The sequence below is a fragment of the Aethalodelphis obliquidens genome, unplaced genomic scaffold, assembly GCF_003676395.1.
Source record: "Aethalodelphis obliquidens isolate GAN/ISIS:26980383/991018 unplaced genomic scaffold, ASM367639v1 scaffold5, whole genome shotgun sequence".
Classification (NCBI taxonomy): Eukaryota; Metazoa; Chordata; class Mammalia; order Artiodactyla; family Delphinidae; genus Aethalodelphis; species Aethalodelphis obliquidens.
Genome location: NW_020837949.1, coordinates 19,237,032 through 19,253,049, shown reverse-complemented (window position 1 = coordinate 19,253,049; position 16,018 = coordinate 19,237,032). Strand labels below are relative to the sequence as shown.

Genomic DNA, 16,018 nt, shown 5'->3' with positions numbered 1-16,018 from the left:
AGGGATTTCCCATTAGCTCCTGCCTCCACACATGCATATAGGCTAGTTTCTTAATACCACTAATTCTCAGTTTCTTCATCTCTAACTTACAATTAGTAATACTTACTTCATAGGTTTGAGGATTGAGTAAGGTCATGTTTTTAAAATGTCTGATATTTGATAAGTACTCAGTAATGTGTATGTGCTTATAATATAGACATAATTGGCTTTAAAACTTACTTGGAGCAATATATTCGCAGGTGTGCTTCATAAATGTTTTGATGATAACGCTTGATATGGCCCTCACGTCTCTATTGAATGAACGAATGATTATATACATATATGCAAGAATAATAGCTATATGGGACCCTGATTCTGAAAAGCTTTCTCTTCAGTCATGGGTAGAATTGTTTGTCTACATGTACTGTATACCACTTGGTTATCTTAAAATTTTAAATGTGGCAAGTGATTATAGAAATGAGTTGAGTTGATACACTTTAGTCCCGGGTTAGATAATCTTAGGAACCATGGTGGTTTCTGTTCCAGATCTGCTATTTTCTTTCACAACAGTGGGAACTTTTTACACTTGTCTTAGAAATAGTACAACTGATTCTAGCCCAGGCCCCCAAACCGCTGAGGCTCTAAAGTGGATTGATTTTTATAAGCAGGACCTGCTGGCAGTAGTGATCAAAAAAGCTGTTGCTTTTGTTGCTTTGAAACTCTGAAGATGAGTAGTGGGCCCTAGAAATTCTTTGCAGGTCAGGACCACTTAGTCTGCTGTGGGCTACGCTAACCTGGCTGGCCGGTTTGTTAGTGTGCTGGTGCAGTTCCTTGTCTATAACCTGAGAACTGATTTTCCTGATAAAGTTTTGTGCTTTCAATGAGGTAGAATATCTAAATGGGTTAGCCCCTTGCCTGCAATATAGTAAGCCCTCAGTAAATGTTACGGCATCGCTGCTGCTGCTGTCGCAATTTGGAATAATGAGGATTAAATTATGACTAAAGGAGTATATTGATTAACTCACCCAGCCCAGTGCCTGACACATAGTAGACCCTGAATAAAAATGTTCCCTTTACCCCCATGTACAAATGCTTACTATACACCGTTCCCAGTTTTAGGAGTAGGTAGCAAATTGCTGACTTTCTGGCTATAATGAATCTTCCCTTAGGTCTACACCTAGGAATATGAATAGCTAGGTTAATATCCTGAATGTCAGGGAGGTTTTAGAATTAGGTCTTCATGGTTTTAAAATTGCTTTTTCTTAATAGCACATCATAAATGTGTGTGTTAAGCTGTTTGTCTGCTTGTACAGATGCTGTTGACTGAGTACTTGGATATGAAAAATACTCGTGCAGCCTCTGAACCCTCAGCTCAACTAAGTTATGCCAGCACTGGGCGCGAGTGTGCAGCCTTTTTTGCCAAGAAGAAACCTCAAAGGCCCAAAAATTCTCTTTTCAAGTAAGTATCTCCTTGCTGGTAAGGTAGGTGTCAAGATGTGTTAGATCCCAGAAGAAGAGTTTTCTACTTTATTGATAGCCATTACTTCACCCATTTAAAGTTGATTTGAAATAATTGATAGGAAGTGACTACATATTCAACTTTGTGTACTTCCATTTTCTGTAAGGGAGGTGACTATTTTGGAATATGGTTACTGGACTATCTAGAACTTTTAATAAAAAAATTCTGGAATTTGTTTCTGGGGAGTCATATAAAATGAAGAGAAATGAAATTCTCCCCTTGTTTCTGGGGAATTTTATATGAAATGAAAGGAAATGAAATATTTCAGCCTTTGGAAAGCCCCAAGTGCCAAGAAACAACCTTTGTTAATAAAGTCATGCAAATCTCTCTAGCTAAGTAGTATTGGGTTTTACTTGATTTAGTAAAAGAACAATGTGGAAATTCTTTTTTTCAAATTACGATTAGCTACACTCACCTGGCCACATATCCTAAGTATATGTCACTTGGTAACAGCTAACAGTTAATATTATTATTAACATTAATAATAATAATGATAACAGCTACCATTGCTTGAGTGCTTACTATGTACCAGGCACTGTGGTAAATGAGTTTCTCAGAAGAATCTCAATCAAACATAATTTGATTCAGATTATACCAAATTTGGGCAGCAGGGTAGTGGTTAATGCCTACTGAGTCCTTACTAAGTGCTAGCCAAGGCGTAAAGCCATTTTCATGGATTGTCTCATGTATTTATTCATTCTAACAACCTGATGGGCGTGGGTTCTATTTTTCATCCTCTATTACACGTTAAAAAAAATTTGAGGCGCATGCGCAGAAACATATAATTCAGAAAAGAAGACAGACAAGTAAATAATTGGTGATAGTTCCATGTAGTAAAATGTATGAGATGAGCACATGGTATTAGTGGAGGTTAGGAAGGGACTTTCAATCAGGATCAGCTCTTAAGCTTCTCAGGAAACTTCACACTACCCTCCTCGGAGCAAAGCCAACTCTTCTACTGAGTTAACAGTGCCTTGGGAATCAAAGGCTACCAAACTCTACCTATGCGGTATTGGGTATTGTTTATTCTCGTGGTCAATGACTTTCTCTCCTCAGCGCTCGTCAGAGGGGATTATTGGATCACATACATGGCACAGCAAAAGCTCATTGGAAACCCCAATCTATTTATCAGACTTACACGTGATCTAAATGCAGTGTGGTATCCTGGAACAGAAAAAGGATGTTAGTGGAAAATTTTGTGAAATCCAAATAAAGTCTGTAGTTTTTTGTCATAGCAATGTTAATTACTTGGATGCGACAAAATGTACCACGATTATGTAAGACATTAACGTTAGGGAGAGATTGGGTGAAAGGTACACAGGAACTCCCTGTACTATTTTGCATCTTTTCTATTAATGATTCCAAAATAAAATTTGTTTTTAAAATTTTTTTTTAAAAATCAAGGCACAAGAGGTTAAGGAGATTATGCAAATTCACACGGCTAGCAAGTGGTAGAAATAGGATTTAAATCTTGGCAGACCTATGTTCTTCTAAGGAATTAATAGATATTTAAGAACTTGTATCTGTACATCTAAGCATGTAAAGTGACTACAGAAGTATCATCCCAGTATTCTGAATTCCTTCTTTTTAAATAGTTGAAAGTCCTGTATCTTCTGTTGATGCACTTTTGAGATTTGTTTTCTGTCAAGGGTTCATAGAGTTCTTAATCATTAAGGAAAGTTTCAACAGTTCATTTATCTTGTGGTCTAGAGGAGAGGAGATTTACTGTGCCCACACTGGAATGAAATCCATTCTGTTTATTGAATTCGTTCTCTCTTTTTTTTTTCTTTAAACAGTTTTATTCAGAGGTTGGATGCAGTATCAGTTAAAAGGCTTTAGTCTGCAAGTAGCATGGAACCCCAAATGAATAGGTTAACCTATAGAAAGTTATTATCTCACACATAAGAATAAATATAGAGGATTCTTTAATTCACCGGTACAGTATCATCAAGGACTCAGCCCTTTCCATTTCTCTGCATTCAGTCCCACTCCAATAAAAATGGTGGTGCCCAGGAAATAGTGTGTGATTCATCCTGAAAATCCCTTTTTTTTTAAATTAATAGGCTTTATTTTTATCCATTTTAGGTTTACAGAAAAATTAAGCTGACAGTACAGAGATTTCCCTTATGTCCCTTTACACCATAGTTTCTCCTCTTATTAACACCATAGTTTCTCCTCTTATTATTAGTGTGGCATATTAGTTACAATTGATGAACCAATGTTGATACACCATTATTAAAGTCCATTGTTTACGTTAGGGTTCACTCTTTGTATAGTTCTGTGGGTTTGGAGAAGTGCACAATGTCATATATCCACCATTATAGTATCTTACAGAATAGTTTCACTGCCCTAAACATCCGGTTTTCCACTTATTCATTCCTCCTCCTTTTCCTTACCCCCTTTAAGTGACTGATCTTTTTTACTATCTCTATAGTTTGCCGTTTCTGGAATGTCTTAAAGTTAGAGTCATACAGTACGTAGCTTTTTCAGACTGGCTTCTTTCACTTAGCAGTATGCACTTAAGGTTCATCCATGTCTTTCTGTGGCTTTTTGTGACATCCTTTGTATCGCTAAGTAATACTAGTTTGTGGATGTACCACACTTGTTTTTCCATTCAGCTATTGAAAGACATCTTGATTGCTTCCAGCTCCTGGCAGTTATGAATAAAGCAGCGATAAACATTCACGTGCAGGTTTTTGTGTCAGTGTCAGTATTCGACTCATTTGGGTGAATACCCAGGAGCATGATTACTAGATCATATGGTAGGACTCTGTTTAACTGTGTAAGACACTGCCATACTGTGTTCCAAAATGGCTATATCGTTACAAATCCATTTTTATTAATGATTAATCATCTATCTATTAATATTTTTTGCCAGTCACAAAGCCGCTCTGCAAGTTTTTCTCAAGAAAACTAATAGGACCTGGGTCTGAGGCCCATTCCTAAACCAGTCACTGGCAAGGGGAAGTAGACCATGGTGATAGTCTTAAACCAGTCAGAGTTCATCTCCAGTGATAGGTCTGCAGCTGGACAGGGAGCCCCCTCTCCTGAGCACCCTGCCTAGTGAGAGGGAGCAAGGACCCAGACGCCCAGATAGAATCGGGCCTGTGCCCGCGAACAAGACAGACAGTGGGAGGAAAGGTGTTTGATGGAGGCAACTAAGACTGCCTCAGATACTGCCTTAGGCCTACGGTTAGGCCTTTTCTTTCCCCTCTCCCCTCCGTTCCTCCCTCCGCCCCTTCCAGTCCTACCCACCCCTCTTCAAGCTCAACTGACCGTTCTCAGTCTACGCCTATTGCAGAAAGCAGGTTTCAGGGTGTTTATGCTGTCAGCCCTCACCCCTAACTTGCAACCTCAGACCACATAAACATTTTCAGACATTTAGCCAGTCCTGAAATTGCGGTGTTGGAAAACATAAGTGACTGGAAATGAATAAGTGAACTTAAGTAATCGTTACACATTTGTTACTATTACATAGTAATAAAAACTCATCACCTGCACAGAATTAGGCCCCTCTTAGAAATGTGCCCATTTCTAGTCTTGGTTCCACCATTAATGAGCCATGTGAGTCAGGGCAGTTCTCTTGTCTCAGTGGCCTCGGTGCCTTTGGCTGTAAAGTGGGGAGGTGAGACTGGCTAATCCCTCATGCCTCTTTTGCTGTAAAATTATATCCATCTGTGACTTGTTGCAAACGCAAAAAGGATTCCTGAGTAGTGAAAATGCCTCAGGTCATAAAGGATTCAGATTTTGGCAAGCTGTCATCTGTTTCTGTCACATCTGTGAAGAACCTTATTACTCTCTTTAATTGTCCCTAGCCAAGGTTAAGTGTGTTTAAGTTCTTTCTTATTGTATGTGGTGTGCCTCTCTGTTCTTTGCTCGAGTTTAGTTTTTCTCTTGCTGTTTCTGATCAATAGCTGTCAGTGTGCTTTTTGGAGGTCAGTGGCTTCTCGTCAGCACTCGACTGGCAGGTGACACTTTTGAAGTACTGCACACTTTGCCTTTCTTCTGGCTGTTTGTGCCCTCTTAGTTCTTGGCAGGGTGCAGAGAAAGGATCAAGTAACTCAGCTGTTTCCCTCAGACTGACATTCATCTTGGTATTCATCTTCCTTGTCAAAGAACCGATAAAGAAGGCACAATTAAGAAAATGTTGGTGCTCCTTCCTTGTGGCCAGGAACCTATCCCGTTATCACTGTTGCTCTTTCACTGTGTTGCTGTTTACCCCTTAGTGGCTGTAATTCTTAGAAGGATTTCTCTTGTCAGCCTGTTATCCCGACTTTGAAAATCTCAGGTTTGAAATGGAGTTTCTTAGCACATCAAAGGATTTACAGTTTGATGATACAGTCATAATTTTACTTGTTTTTTTTGTTGTTGTTGTTCTTCCTTGCCTGCAAGTTACTTTTAAGACTGTGATTTGTTGTTGTCATTGTTTTAGCTTTTAAAGCCACGTTCTGTATCACGAACCCATCCCCCATGTTTCTAACCTCTGAAGCAGTGCCTGGGGAGGTGTGAACAACAGTTTGTAGCTTGGTATTTTTGAAAGTATTTTATGTGGTAAAATACAACAACAACCAAAAAAACCAGGTAAAATTATGACTGTATCAAACCGTAAATCCTTTGATGTGGTAAGAAATTACATTTCAAACCTGAGATTTTCTGTCAGGATAACAGGCTGACAGGAGAAATCCTTCTAAGAATTACAGGTGGCCGGTAAGAATCCTGGCAGCCGTTTAGAAAGTATATTGTTTCTGAGGACTTTTAAGGAGAGACCATAGATGCCTTGTTTCTCTGGTATAGTTATTTAACATCATTTCTCACAGCCCATTGGGCTAGTCCTCTCACTGGGGGAGTTAGAAAGGCCAGGGGTCAGCTCTGAGGAGCCCGTATTTCTGTGGTGGCAGCTGGCAGACACTGATGTCTTTTGAGCTGCCTAGGAGCAAAATCAGAATGCCATTAGAGGAAACGGCTGTTGCTGTGTATGTAGGGATCCTGGCAAGGGATCTGGAGGCAAAAGAAAGTTGCAGGATCGAGTGTATCAGTTGAAATAGAGAAGGGGCAGAAGATCCAAATACTGTCATGGAGGAGCGTTTAGGCAGGAATATCATTCACAAATCAAGGTCTATGGCAGCCTGCCCTGGCCTGGAACAGCCAGAAGGTCTTGGTCGTGGAACACTAGGGGGCATCACACGGGCTGGAGTAGAATACTGTCAACAGTTCAACGGAATGTACAGAGCTGGACACCGCCTGTTTGGTTACTACCTAATCGTTTGTTTACGCTGCATTTCGTTGCAGGTTCGAATCATCCTCCCATGCCATCAGTATGAGTGCCTATTTGCGAGAACAGAGAAGGGAACTGTACAGTCGGAGTGGAGAGCTTCAAGGTGGGTAATCGACCTTCTCCAGAAAAATTAGTTTTCTGGAGGATGATCTGAAGTGTTTGTAGCATGTGAATTTGAGGTCTGCATTCACAGGATTCTTTCAAGATAGCAAAGATTGAAAGACCTGGAAATCCGTTTCTTCTGTCATTTCCCAGCATGAGCTGCCAAGCAGCTAAAACTATTCCTGTGGCCACAGGATTTCTAGACCTGTTAATTCAGGTGGGAACTCAGTGCAAAAAGAAACGAGGGCAGTTCCTTTTTGCTTAAAGATGGCAGACATGATTCCAGTCACAGTCTAGGGAAAGGCCAGTCTTCTGTGGCTGCCACTGTTATTTTAATTATTGTTTTCAGTACCTTCTGGAATATGGCAGGGGTACTTGAGATTTGGAAAAGTACAGATGCAGCCTCTGTCGTTATTTAAAGGGAAGAAGGATGCCTTTAAACAGTACGTTCTGATCAACATAACTTTGATACACAGGATATTTGATTTTCATGTGTGGTTACTAAAATGTTGGAATCTGAAGAAGAAAATAATTAAGAAAATAAATTATAAGTGAATTTATTTAAATTAAAAAATCACACTAATAACATTTTTTCCTGTGACCAAAAGGATGCTGATCATGGTAAATGTGATCAGTTAAGAAAGATTGGTGAAGGTCTGCTAAGTGCAAGACATCCAAGCACTGGAAGGGATGGAAGTTGTTGAGTACATGGAAATAAAAGATAAAAACCTTAAGATCCAGTTATGAAAGTAAAGAATGAATATCAATAACAATATAAGGCAGTCAGTGGTAACAACTAAGTGGGTGGTATGGATAAAATTGCTAGAAGAGTTGAGAGGGGAGAGATTCTTTAAATTATTTTACAACTATGGGCTTTCTCCATGACGGATGGAGAAGAACACTTTCACTGTCTTTGATGCATTGCAGGCACTTGGAATATTTTGTAGTGACTAGCCTACACAATTAAATATTTAGTTTTTAAGACTCATCATAATTCTACAACAGAATATCAGGAAGCAACTAGCCAGCCTTTCTAGAGTTAAAAGACTATTGCCTAGTCATTCCTACCTTCACCTTCGTTATTAATCTATCAGTAAATACCTGTAAATTCTTCCAAAGACTCTGCTATGCTGTCTCAAAGTTATATCACAGTAATAATTCCACAACTCAGACATAAAGTTACCAGAATTAAAAGCCTAGAAATACATTTGAGGATATAAGGAAAAGAAAATTGGATTACAAGCATTTTATTTAATAGTAAAGTATTGCTGTATGTTCTAGAAAACATGAAGTGTGTGTCTTGGAATCTTGAAGTGGAGAAGTACAGAGAGTAGTTAGATTTGGAACAAATGAAGGAGTGAGCCACTGTTTGGTCAGTCAGACAAGGAGGGAAGGAGGAGGGTGACCTGGGCTTCTGCAGGTAACTACCTCCCGGCAGTATAGGGTGCACTGCAAGGCTTGGAAGGAAATGATAGTTTTGGAACACACATTCTTGTAGGACTGATCATACTTGAACTGACACTTAGGGGGCGTAGAAAATTACCTAGGTTTGGAGAGCTCTTCCATATCTCCACCTTCCATCACAGTGTCCTACTTATTTTTTTTATTTATGTTTTTTTGGTTTCCCAAAACCCCACAGGTTGTTTTGTTTTGTTTTGTTTTTCTCACACACACACACACACACACACACACACACACACACACACTGTATTTTATTTTTACAAGCGATAAATAGACTGCACAGTGTCCTACTTATAAATTCAGAATTGACCTGAGGAGTAGTTTAAGTTTACCTCCAAAATTTCTCTCCACCTGGCTTCTAGTATATGAAATTCCTTTCGTGAGGACACACAGAGCCTTTCTTCTTCTTTTTTAGCTTGAATCCTGATCACTTCCTTTTTTATTAATTAAAAAATTTAATTTTTTAGAGCAGTTTTAGGTTCACAGAAGAACTGAGTGGAAAGTACAGAGAACAGCCCCGTCCCTACATACGTATACACAGCCTCCCCGACTTGCAGCAGACAGCCTGCACCGCAGTAAAGCTTTTCACTTGACACTTAGAGGTGAAAAGGTAGACCATGTAACTAATGGGACAGCAGTGCAACTTGTCATTCACTCGTATTCAAGCATCGTTACTGAACGAGAATAAATGACAGATACCAGATTCTTCTTTTTTAGTAGACAGTGAGCACAGTGAGTGAGCACTTTGTGCTTTGCTCTAGCTGTGCCCCATCCCCAACCCCACCCATGGTCCATGACCTCTTGAGAGACAGACAGTACAGCCAGTCAGTGAACAGTAGAGGGTTCTGGGCCCGTACTGCCTACGTTTAAAATCTAGCTCCCCATTGCCTAGCTTCAGAAGCTCTGTGCCTCCTTATCTCTAAATGGGCGTATCTCTAAACAGTGCCTACCCCATGAGGTTGTTGTGAACGTTAGGTGAGTAAGCTATGAAAAGTGCTGAGAAAAGTACCTGACATGTAGTTAATGTTATGCCTTCCTCCTTCTCTCCAAATGTTGTTATCTCTAGTTTTGTCACTTCAGAGTTTTCGTATACATTCAGTTTGTCTCCTCGTTGGGCTAAACCCTGCTCAGCTTTCCAACTTCAGTTTGTCGCTGTGATGAGCCCTCCTTGCTGGTGTCTCCTCTCCCTAACATACCCCCTCTAAAACAAAAAGCACAAACCACACACTCTCTGTCTCTCTTTCCCTCTCTCTCTCTCTGGGCTTGTGGCCCCTGCTGTGTGCTCACATCTTTACTGTTCCGTTTCTTATATCGTTCTCCACACTGTATTGTGGATTTGCACAGAGCTCTAAGCTCCATGAGGGACATACTGTTTTATTCCCTGTGCTTAGTACAGTGCCTGGTGTAGTAAATGTTCAGGAAATACTGATTGACTCACTGACAGAAGGAATGAGGATGGCAGAGGTCTAAAGTAGGATGGACAGCTTATTAGTGAGAGGTTAGGAAGGGGGTCCCAAAGCAGATGGGGCCACTGACAGCCATTATCAGCTTCATAGGTTTGCGTTAGCTTTTAAGTTTAAGCCGAAGTAGAGCCTATACGTAGATACTTTTTTGTTCTTTGCAGTTATACATGGCTTTATTAAATAGAAATGTTGCCCTTGAGCTGTCTGGCCTGGGACAACATTGCTGTATATAATTGAAAAACATTGAAAAATCCAACTAAGTTACAGAGGACTTTCATTCTGTGAGAATGGTTAATCGAAGAATCATCATAATCTAGGAACTTTACCATCCTTCAGAAAGCTAGTTGAAATATGGAACTTTCAAGCAACAGTCTATTGTACTTACCAGTTTTGAGCAAAATAGGAGCATTTATCTCTGGTTAGAGGGGAGAAAGTAGCTAGCAAACATATCATGTTCATAATAATCATTAAAAATAATTGAGCTGAGCCGACACATCATGTGCTTGGTGAGAGGCTGTATCAGCTGACCAGTTTTTGTGCAAGTTTGATGGAGTTTCATTCAGGAACCAAAGTTTCTCTGATGAATGCTTTTAATATTGCAGCAGGAAAAAAGGAGCTGGGGGGGAATCACATCTTTTTTCCATAAAAAACGGTCATTCTTTTTCAGTTATTCTATTAATCTGACTGGTCTGAGGACCACAGTGAGATCTGCATTTCACCTTATCCTGAAAAGGCATAGTTAAATAGTTCAGTCACATCATAAGAGACTGGCAGGAGATTTTTGTCTCTTCTCTTAGAGCCATGAAACCGCAGGCTTCGCTTCCCAGTGGTTTGGTTCGTGAGGTCAGCTCTTCCTTGTGTGGTAGGAGAGCGGTAAAGATAGACCATCAAAGTAACATTAGAAGGCTCACATCTGACAAAAGTTAAGCTCCTGTCAACATTTCTAATTCATCATGCAATTAAAAAATGTTCTACCTAACAACACACAAGGGGGAAAAAAGAATGAAAAAATGAGATTTCTTTGGTATCATCAACCCATCTCAGTTGGCTCTAACTGTCAGGGTACAGGTGGTTCATTACATTGTGTGCTGTAGGCAGCTGGGCTGAGGACGTTGGGGTGCTGTTCCCAAGAGTGCAGTGCAACAGCTGGAAGTCAGACTTGTTCATGTGTCTGCGTTAATCATGGATGTCCTATTATTCTGAGCCCCTCCACTGCTTCATTGTACTGCTCACACAGTCATGTGGTAGCTTAGAAAGGTACTCATTTTAAAGAACATTAAGCTTCAATATAGTGTCTGATTTTTTTTTAATTTTATTTTTTTATACAGCAGGTTCTTATTAGTTATCTATTTTATACGTATTAGTGTATATATGTCAATCCCAATCTCCCAGTTCATCCCACACCTGCTTTCCCCCCTTGGTGTCCATACATTTCTTCTCTACATCTGTGTCTCAGTTTCTGCCCTGCAAACTGGTTCATCTGTACCATTTTTCTAGGTTCCACATATATGCATTAATATACGATATTTGTTTTTCTCTTTCTGACTCACTTCACTCTGTATGACAGTCTCTAGATCCATCCACGTCTCTACAAATGACCCAATTTGTTCCTTTTTATGGCTGGGTAATATTCCATGGTATATATGTGCCAACATCTTCTTTATCCATTTGTCTGTCGATGGGCATTTAGGTTGCTTCCATGTCCTGGCTATTGTAAAGAGTGCTTCAGTGAACATTGGGGTGCATGTGTCTTTTTGAATTGTGGTTCTTTCTGGGTATATGCCCAGCAGTGGGATTGCTGGGTTATATGGTAATTCTGTTTTTAGTTTGCTAAGGAACCTCCATACTGTTCTCCATAGTGGCTGTATCAATTTACATTCCCACCAACAGTGCAAGAGGGTTCCCTTTTCTCCACACCCTCTCCAGCATTTGTTGTTTGTAGATTTTCTGTTGATGCCCATTGTAACTGGTGTGAGATGAGACCTCATTGTAGTTTTGATTTGCGTTTCTCTAATAATTAGTGATGTTGAGTGGCTTTTAATGTGCTTCTTGGCCCTCTGTATGTCTTCTATGGAGAAATGTCTGTTTAGGTCTTCTGCCCATTTTTGGATTGGGTTGTTTGTCTTTTTAATATTGAGCTGCATGAGCTGTTTATATATTTTGGAGATTAATTCTTTGTCCGTTGATTCATTTGCAAATATTTTCTCCCATTCTGAGGGTTGTCTTTCGTCTTGTTTGTGGTTTCCTTTGCTTTGCAAAAGCTTTGAAGGTCCCATTTGTTTATTTTTGGGTCCCATTAGGTCCCATTTGTTTATTTTTGTTTTTATTTCCATTACTCGAGGAGAGGAAGTGGATCAACAAAGATCTTGCTGTGATTTATGTCAAAGAGTGTTCTTCCTATGTTTTCCTTGAAGAGTTTTATAGTGTCTGGTCTTACATTTAGGTCTCTAATCCATTTTGAGTTTATTTTTGTGTATAGTGTCAGGGAGTATTCTAATTTCATTCTTTTACATGTAGCTGTCCAGTTTTCCCAGCACCACTTAATGAAGAGACTGTCTTTTCTCCATCATATATCCTTGCCTCCTTTGTCATAGATTAGTTGACCATAGGTGTGTGGGTTTATCTCTGGGCTTTCTATCCTGTTCCATTGATCTATATTTCTGTTTTTGTTCCAGTACCATATTGTCTTGATTACTGTAGCTTTGTAGTATAGTCTGAAGTCAGGGAGTCTGATTCCTCCAGCTCCGTTTCTTTCCCTCAAGACTGCTATGGCTATTCGGGGTCTTTTGCTCTCTGTACAAATTTTAAGATTTTTGGTTCTAGTTCTGTAAAAAATTCCACTGATACTTTGATAGGGATTGCATTGAATCTGTAGATTGCTTTGGGTAGTATAGTCATTTTCACAATATTGATTCTTCCAATCCAAGAACATGGTATATCTCTCCATCTGTTGGTATCATCTTTAATTTCTTTCATCAGTGTCTTAGTTTTCTGCATACAGGGCTTTTGTCTCCCTAGGTAGGTTTATTCCTAGGTATTTTATTCTTTTTGTTGCAGTGGTAAATGGGAGTGTTTCCTTAATTTCTCTTTCAGATTTTTCATCATTAGTGTATGGGAAAGCAAGATATTTCTGTGCATTAATTTTGTATCCTGCAACTTTACCAAATTCATTGATTAGCTCTAGTAGTTTTCTGGTGGCATCTTTAGGATTCTCTATTTGTAGTATCATGTCATCTGCAAACAGTGACAGTTTTACTTTTTCTTTTCCTATTTGTATTCCTTTTATTTCCTTTTCTTCTCTGATTGCCGTGGCTAGGACTTCCAAAACTATGTTGAATAATAGTGACAAGAGTGGACATCCTTGTCTTTTTCCTGATCTTAGTGGAAATGGTTTCAGTTTTTCACCACTGAGAATGATGTTTGCTGTGGATTTGTCATATACGATGTTCATTATGTTGAGGTAGGTTCCCTCTGTGCTGACTTTCTGGAGAGTTTTTATCATTAATGAGTGTTGAATTTTATCAAAAGCTTTTTCTTTATCTATTGAGATGATCATATGGGTTTTCTTCTTCAATTTGTTAATATGGTGTATCACATTGATTGATTTGCGTATATTGAAGAATCCTTTCATCCCTGGGATAAATCCCACTTGATCATGGTGTATGATCCTGTTAATGTGCTGTTGGATTCTGTTTGCTAGTGTTTTGTTGAGGATTTTTGCATCTATATTCATCAGTGACATTGGTCTGTAATTTTTCTGTAGTATCTTTGTTTGGTTTTGGTAACAGGGTGATGGTGCCCTCATGGAATCAGTTTGGGAGTGTTCCTTCCTTTGAAATTTTTTGGAAGAGTTCGATAAGGATGGGTGTTAGCTCTTCTCTAAATGTTTGATAGAATTCACCTGTGAAGCCATCTGGTCCTGGACTTTTGTTTGTTGGAAGATTTTTAATCACAGTGTCAATTTTATAACTTGTGATTGGTGTGTTCATCTTTTCTATTTCTTCTTGGTTCAGTCTTGGATGGTTCTACCTTTCTAAGAATTTGTCCATTTCTTCCAGGTTGTCCATTTTATTGGCATAGAGTTGCTTGTAGTAGTCTCTTAGGATGCTTTGTATTTCTGTGTTGTCTGTTATAACTTCTCCTTTTTCATTTCTAATTTTATTGATTTGAGTCCTCTCACCTTTGTCTTGATGAGTCTGGCTAATGGTTTATCAATTTTATTTATCTTCTCAAAGAACCAGCTTTTAGTTTTATTGATCTTTGCTATTATTTACTTTGTTTCTATTTCATTTATTTCTGCTCTGATCTTTATGATTTCTTTCCTTCTAACTTTGGGTTTTGTTTGTTCTTCTTTCTCTAGTTCCTTTAGGTGTAAGGTTAGATTGTTTATTTGAGATTTTTTTTGATTCTTGAGGTAGGCTTGTATAGCTGTAAACTTCCCTCTTAGAACTGCTTTTGCTGCATCCCATAGTTTTTGGATCAGTGTGCTTTCATTGTCATTTGACTCTAGGTATTTTTGATTTCCTCTATGATTTCTTCAGTTATCTCTTGGTTATTTAATGTATTGTTTAGCCTCCAAGTTTTTGTTTTTTTTACGTTGTTTTCCTTGTAATTGATTTCTTATCTCATAGGATTGTGGTCAGAAAAGATGCTTGATATTATTTCAGTTTTCTTAAATTTAGTGAGACTTGATGTGACCCAAGATGTGATCTTCCTGCTGTTTTTGGATGGAATGTCCTATCAATATCAGTTAAATCTGTCTGGTGTAGTGTGTCATTGAAAGCTTCTGTTTCCTTATTAATTTTCTGTTTGGATGATCTGTCCATTGGTGTAAGTGAGGTGTTAAAGTCCCCCACTATTACTGTGTTACTGTCGATTTCCTCTTTTAAGCTGTTATCAGTTTCCTTATGCATTGAGGTGCTCCTATGTTGGGTGCATATATATTTATAATTGTTATATCTTCTTTTGGATTTATCCCTTGATCATTACGTAGTGTCCTTCCTTGTCTCTTGTAACATTCTTTATTTTAAAGTCTATTTTATGTGAGATGAGTATTGCTACTCCAGCTTTCTTTTGATTTCCTTTTGCATGGAATATCTTTTTCCATCCCCTCACTTTTAGTCTGTATGTGTCCCTAGGTCTGAAGTGGGTCTCTTGTAGACAGCATATATATGGGTCTTGTTTTTGTATGCATTCAGCAAGCCTGTGTCTTTTGGTTGGAGTATTTAATCCATTCATGTTTAAGGTAATGATCGTTATGTATGTTCCTATTACCATATTGTTAATTGTTTGGGGTTTGTCTTTGTAGGTTCTTTTCTTCTCTTGTGTTTCCCACTTAGAGAAGTTCCTTTAGCATTTGTTGTAGAGCTGGTTTGGTGGTGCTGAATTCTCTTAGCTTTTGCTTATCTGTAAAGCTTTTGATTTCTCCATCAAATCTGAATGAGATCCTGGCCAGGTAGAGTAATCTTGGTTGTAGGTTCTTCCCTTTCATCACTTTAAGTATGTCATGCCACTCCCTTCTGGCTTGTAGAGTTTCTGCTGAGAAATCAGCTCTTAACCTTATGGGAGTTCCCCTGTATGCTATTTGTTATTTTACCTTGTTGCTTTTAATAATTTTTCTTTGTCTTTAATTTTTGTCAAATTGGTTACTGTGTGTCTCGGCGTGTTTCTCCTTGGGTTTATCCTGCCGGGGACTCTCTGCACCTCCTGGACTTGGGTGGCTATTTCCTTTCCCATGTTAGGGAAGTTTTTGACTATAATCTCTTCAAATGTTTTCTTGGGTCCTTTCTCTCTCTCTTCTCCTTCTGGGACCCTTATAATGCAAATGTTGGTGCGTTTAATGTCCCAGAGGTCTCTTAGGCCGTCTTCTTTCTTTTTATTCTTTTTTCTTTATTCTGTTCCACGGCAATGAATTCTTTCTGTCTTCCAGGTCACTTATCCGTTTCTGTCTCAGTTATTCTGCTATTGATTCCTTCTAGTATAGTTTTCATTTCAGTTATTATATGTTCATCTCTGTGTGTGTGTTCTTTAATTCTTCTAGGTCTTTGTTCAACATTTCTTGCATCTTCTCGATCTTTGCCTCCATTCTTTTTCCGAGGTCCTGGATCATATTCACTATCAGTATTCTGAGTTCTTTTTCTGGAAGGTTGCCTATCTCCACTTCATTTAATTGTTTTTCTGGGGTTTTATCTTGTTCCTTCATCTGGTACATAGTCCTCT

At 38.8% G+C, this 16,018-nt stretch overlaps 1 protein-coding gene across 1 annotated transcript in view; it reads left to right on the top strand.

The window, feature by feature from the left end:
- EXOC4 (exocyst complex component 4) overlaps positions 1–16,018 on the top strand; it is an 837,065-nt gene that overhangs the window by 237,054 nt on the left and 583,993 nt on the right. The window contains exons 8-9 of the mRNA XM_027101893.1: positions 1,293–1,438; positions 6,788–6,876. Of these exons, the coding sequence (XP_026957694.1) occupies positions 1,293–1,438; positions 6,788–6,876 (235 nt within the window). The remainder of the gene's footprint in view (positions 1–1,292; positions 1,439–6,787; positions 6,877–16,018) is intronic.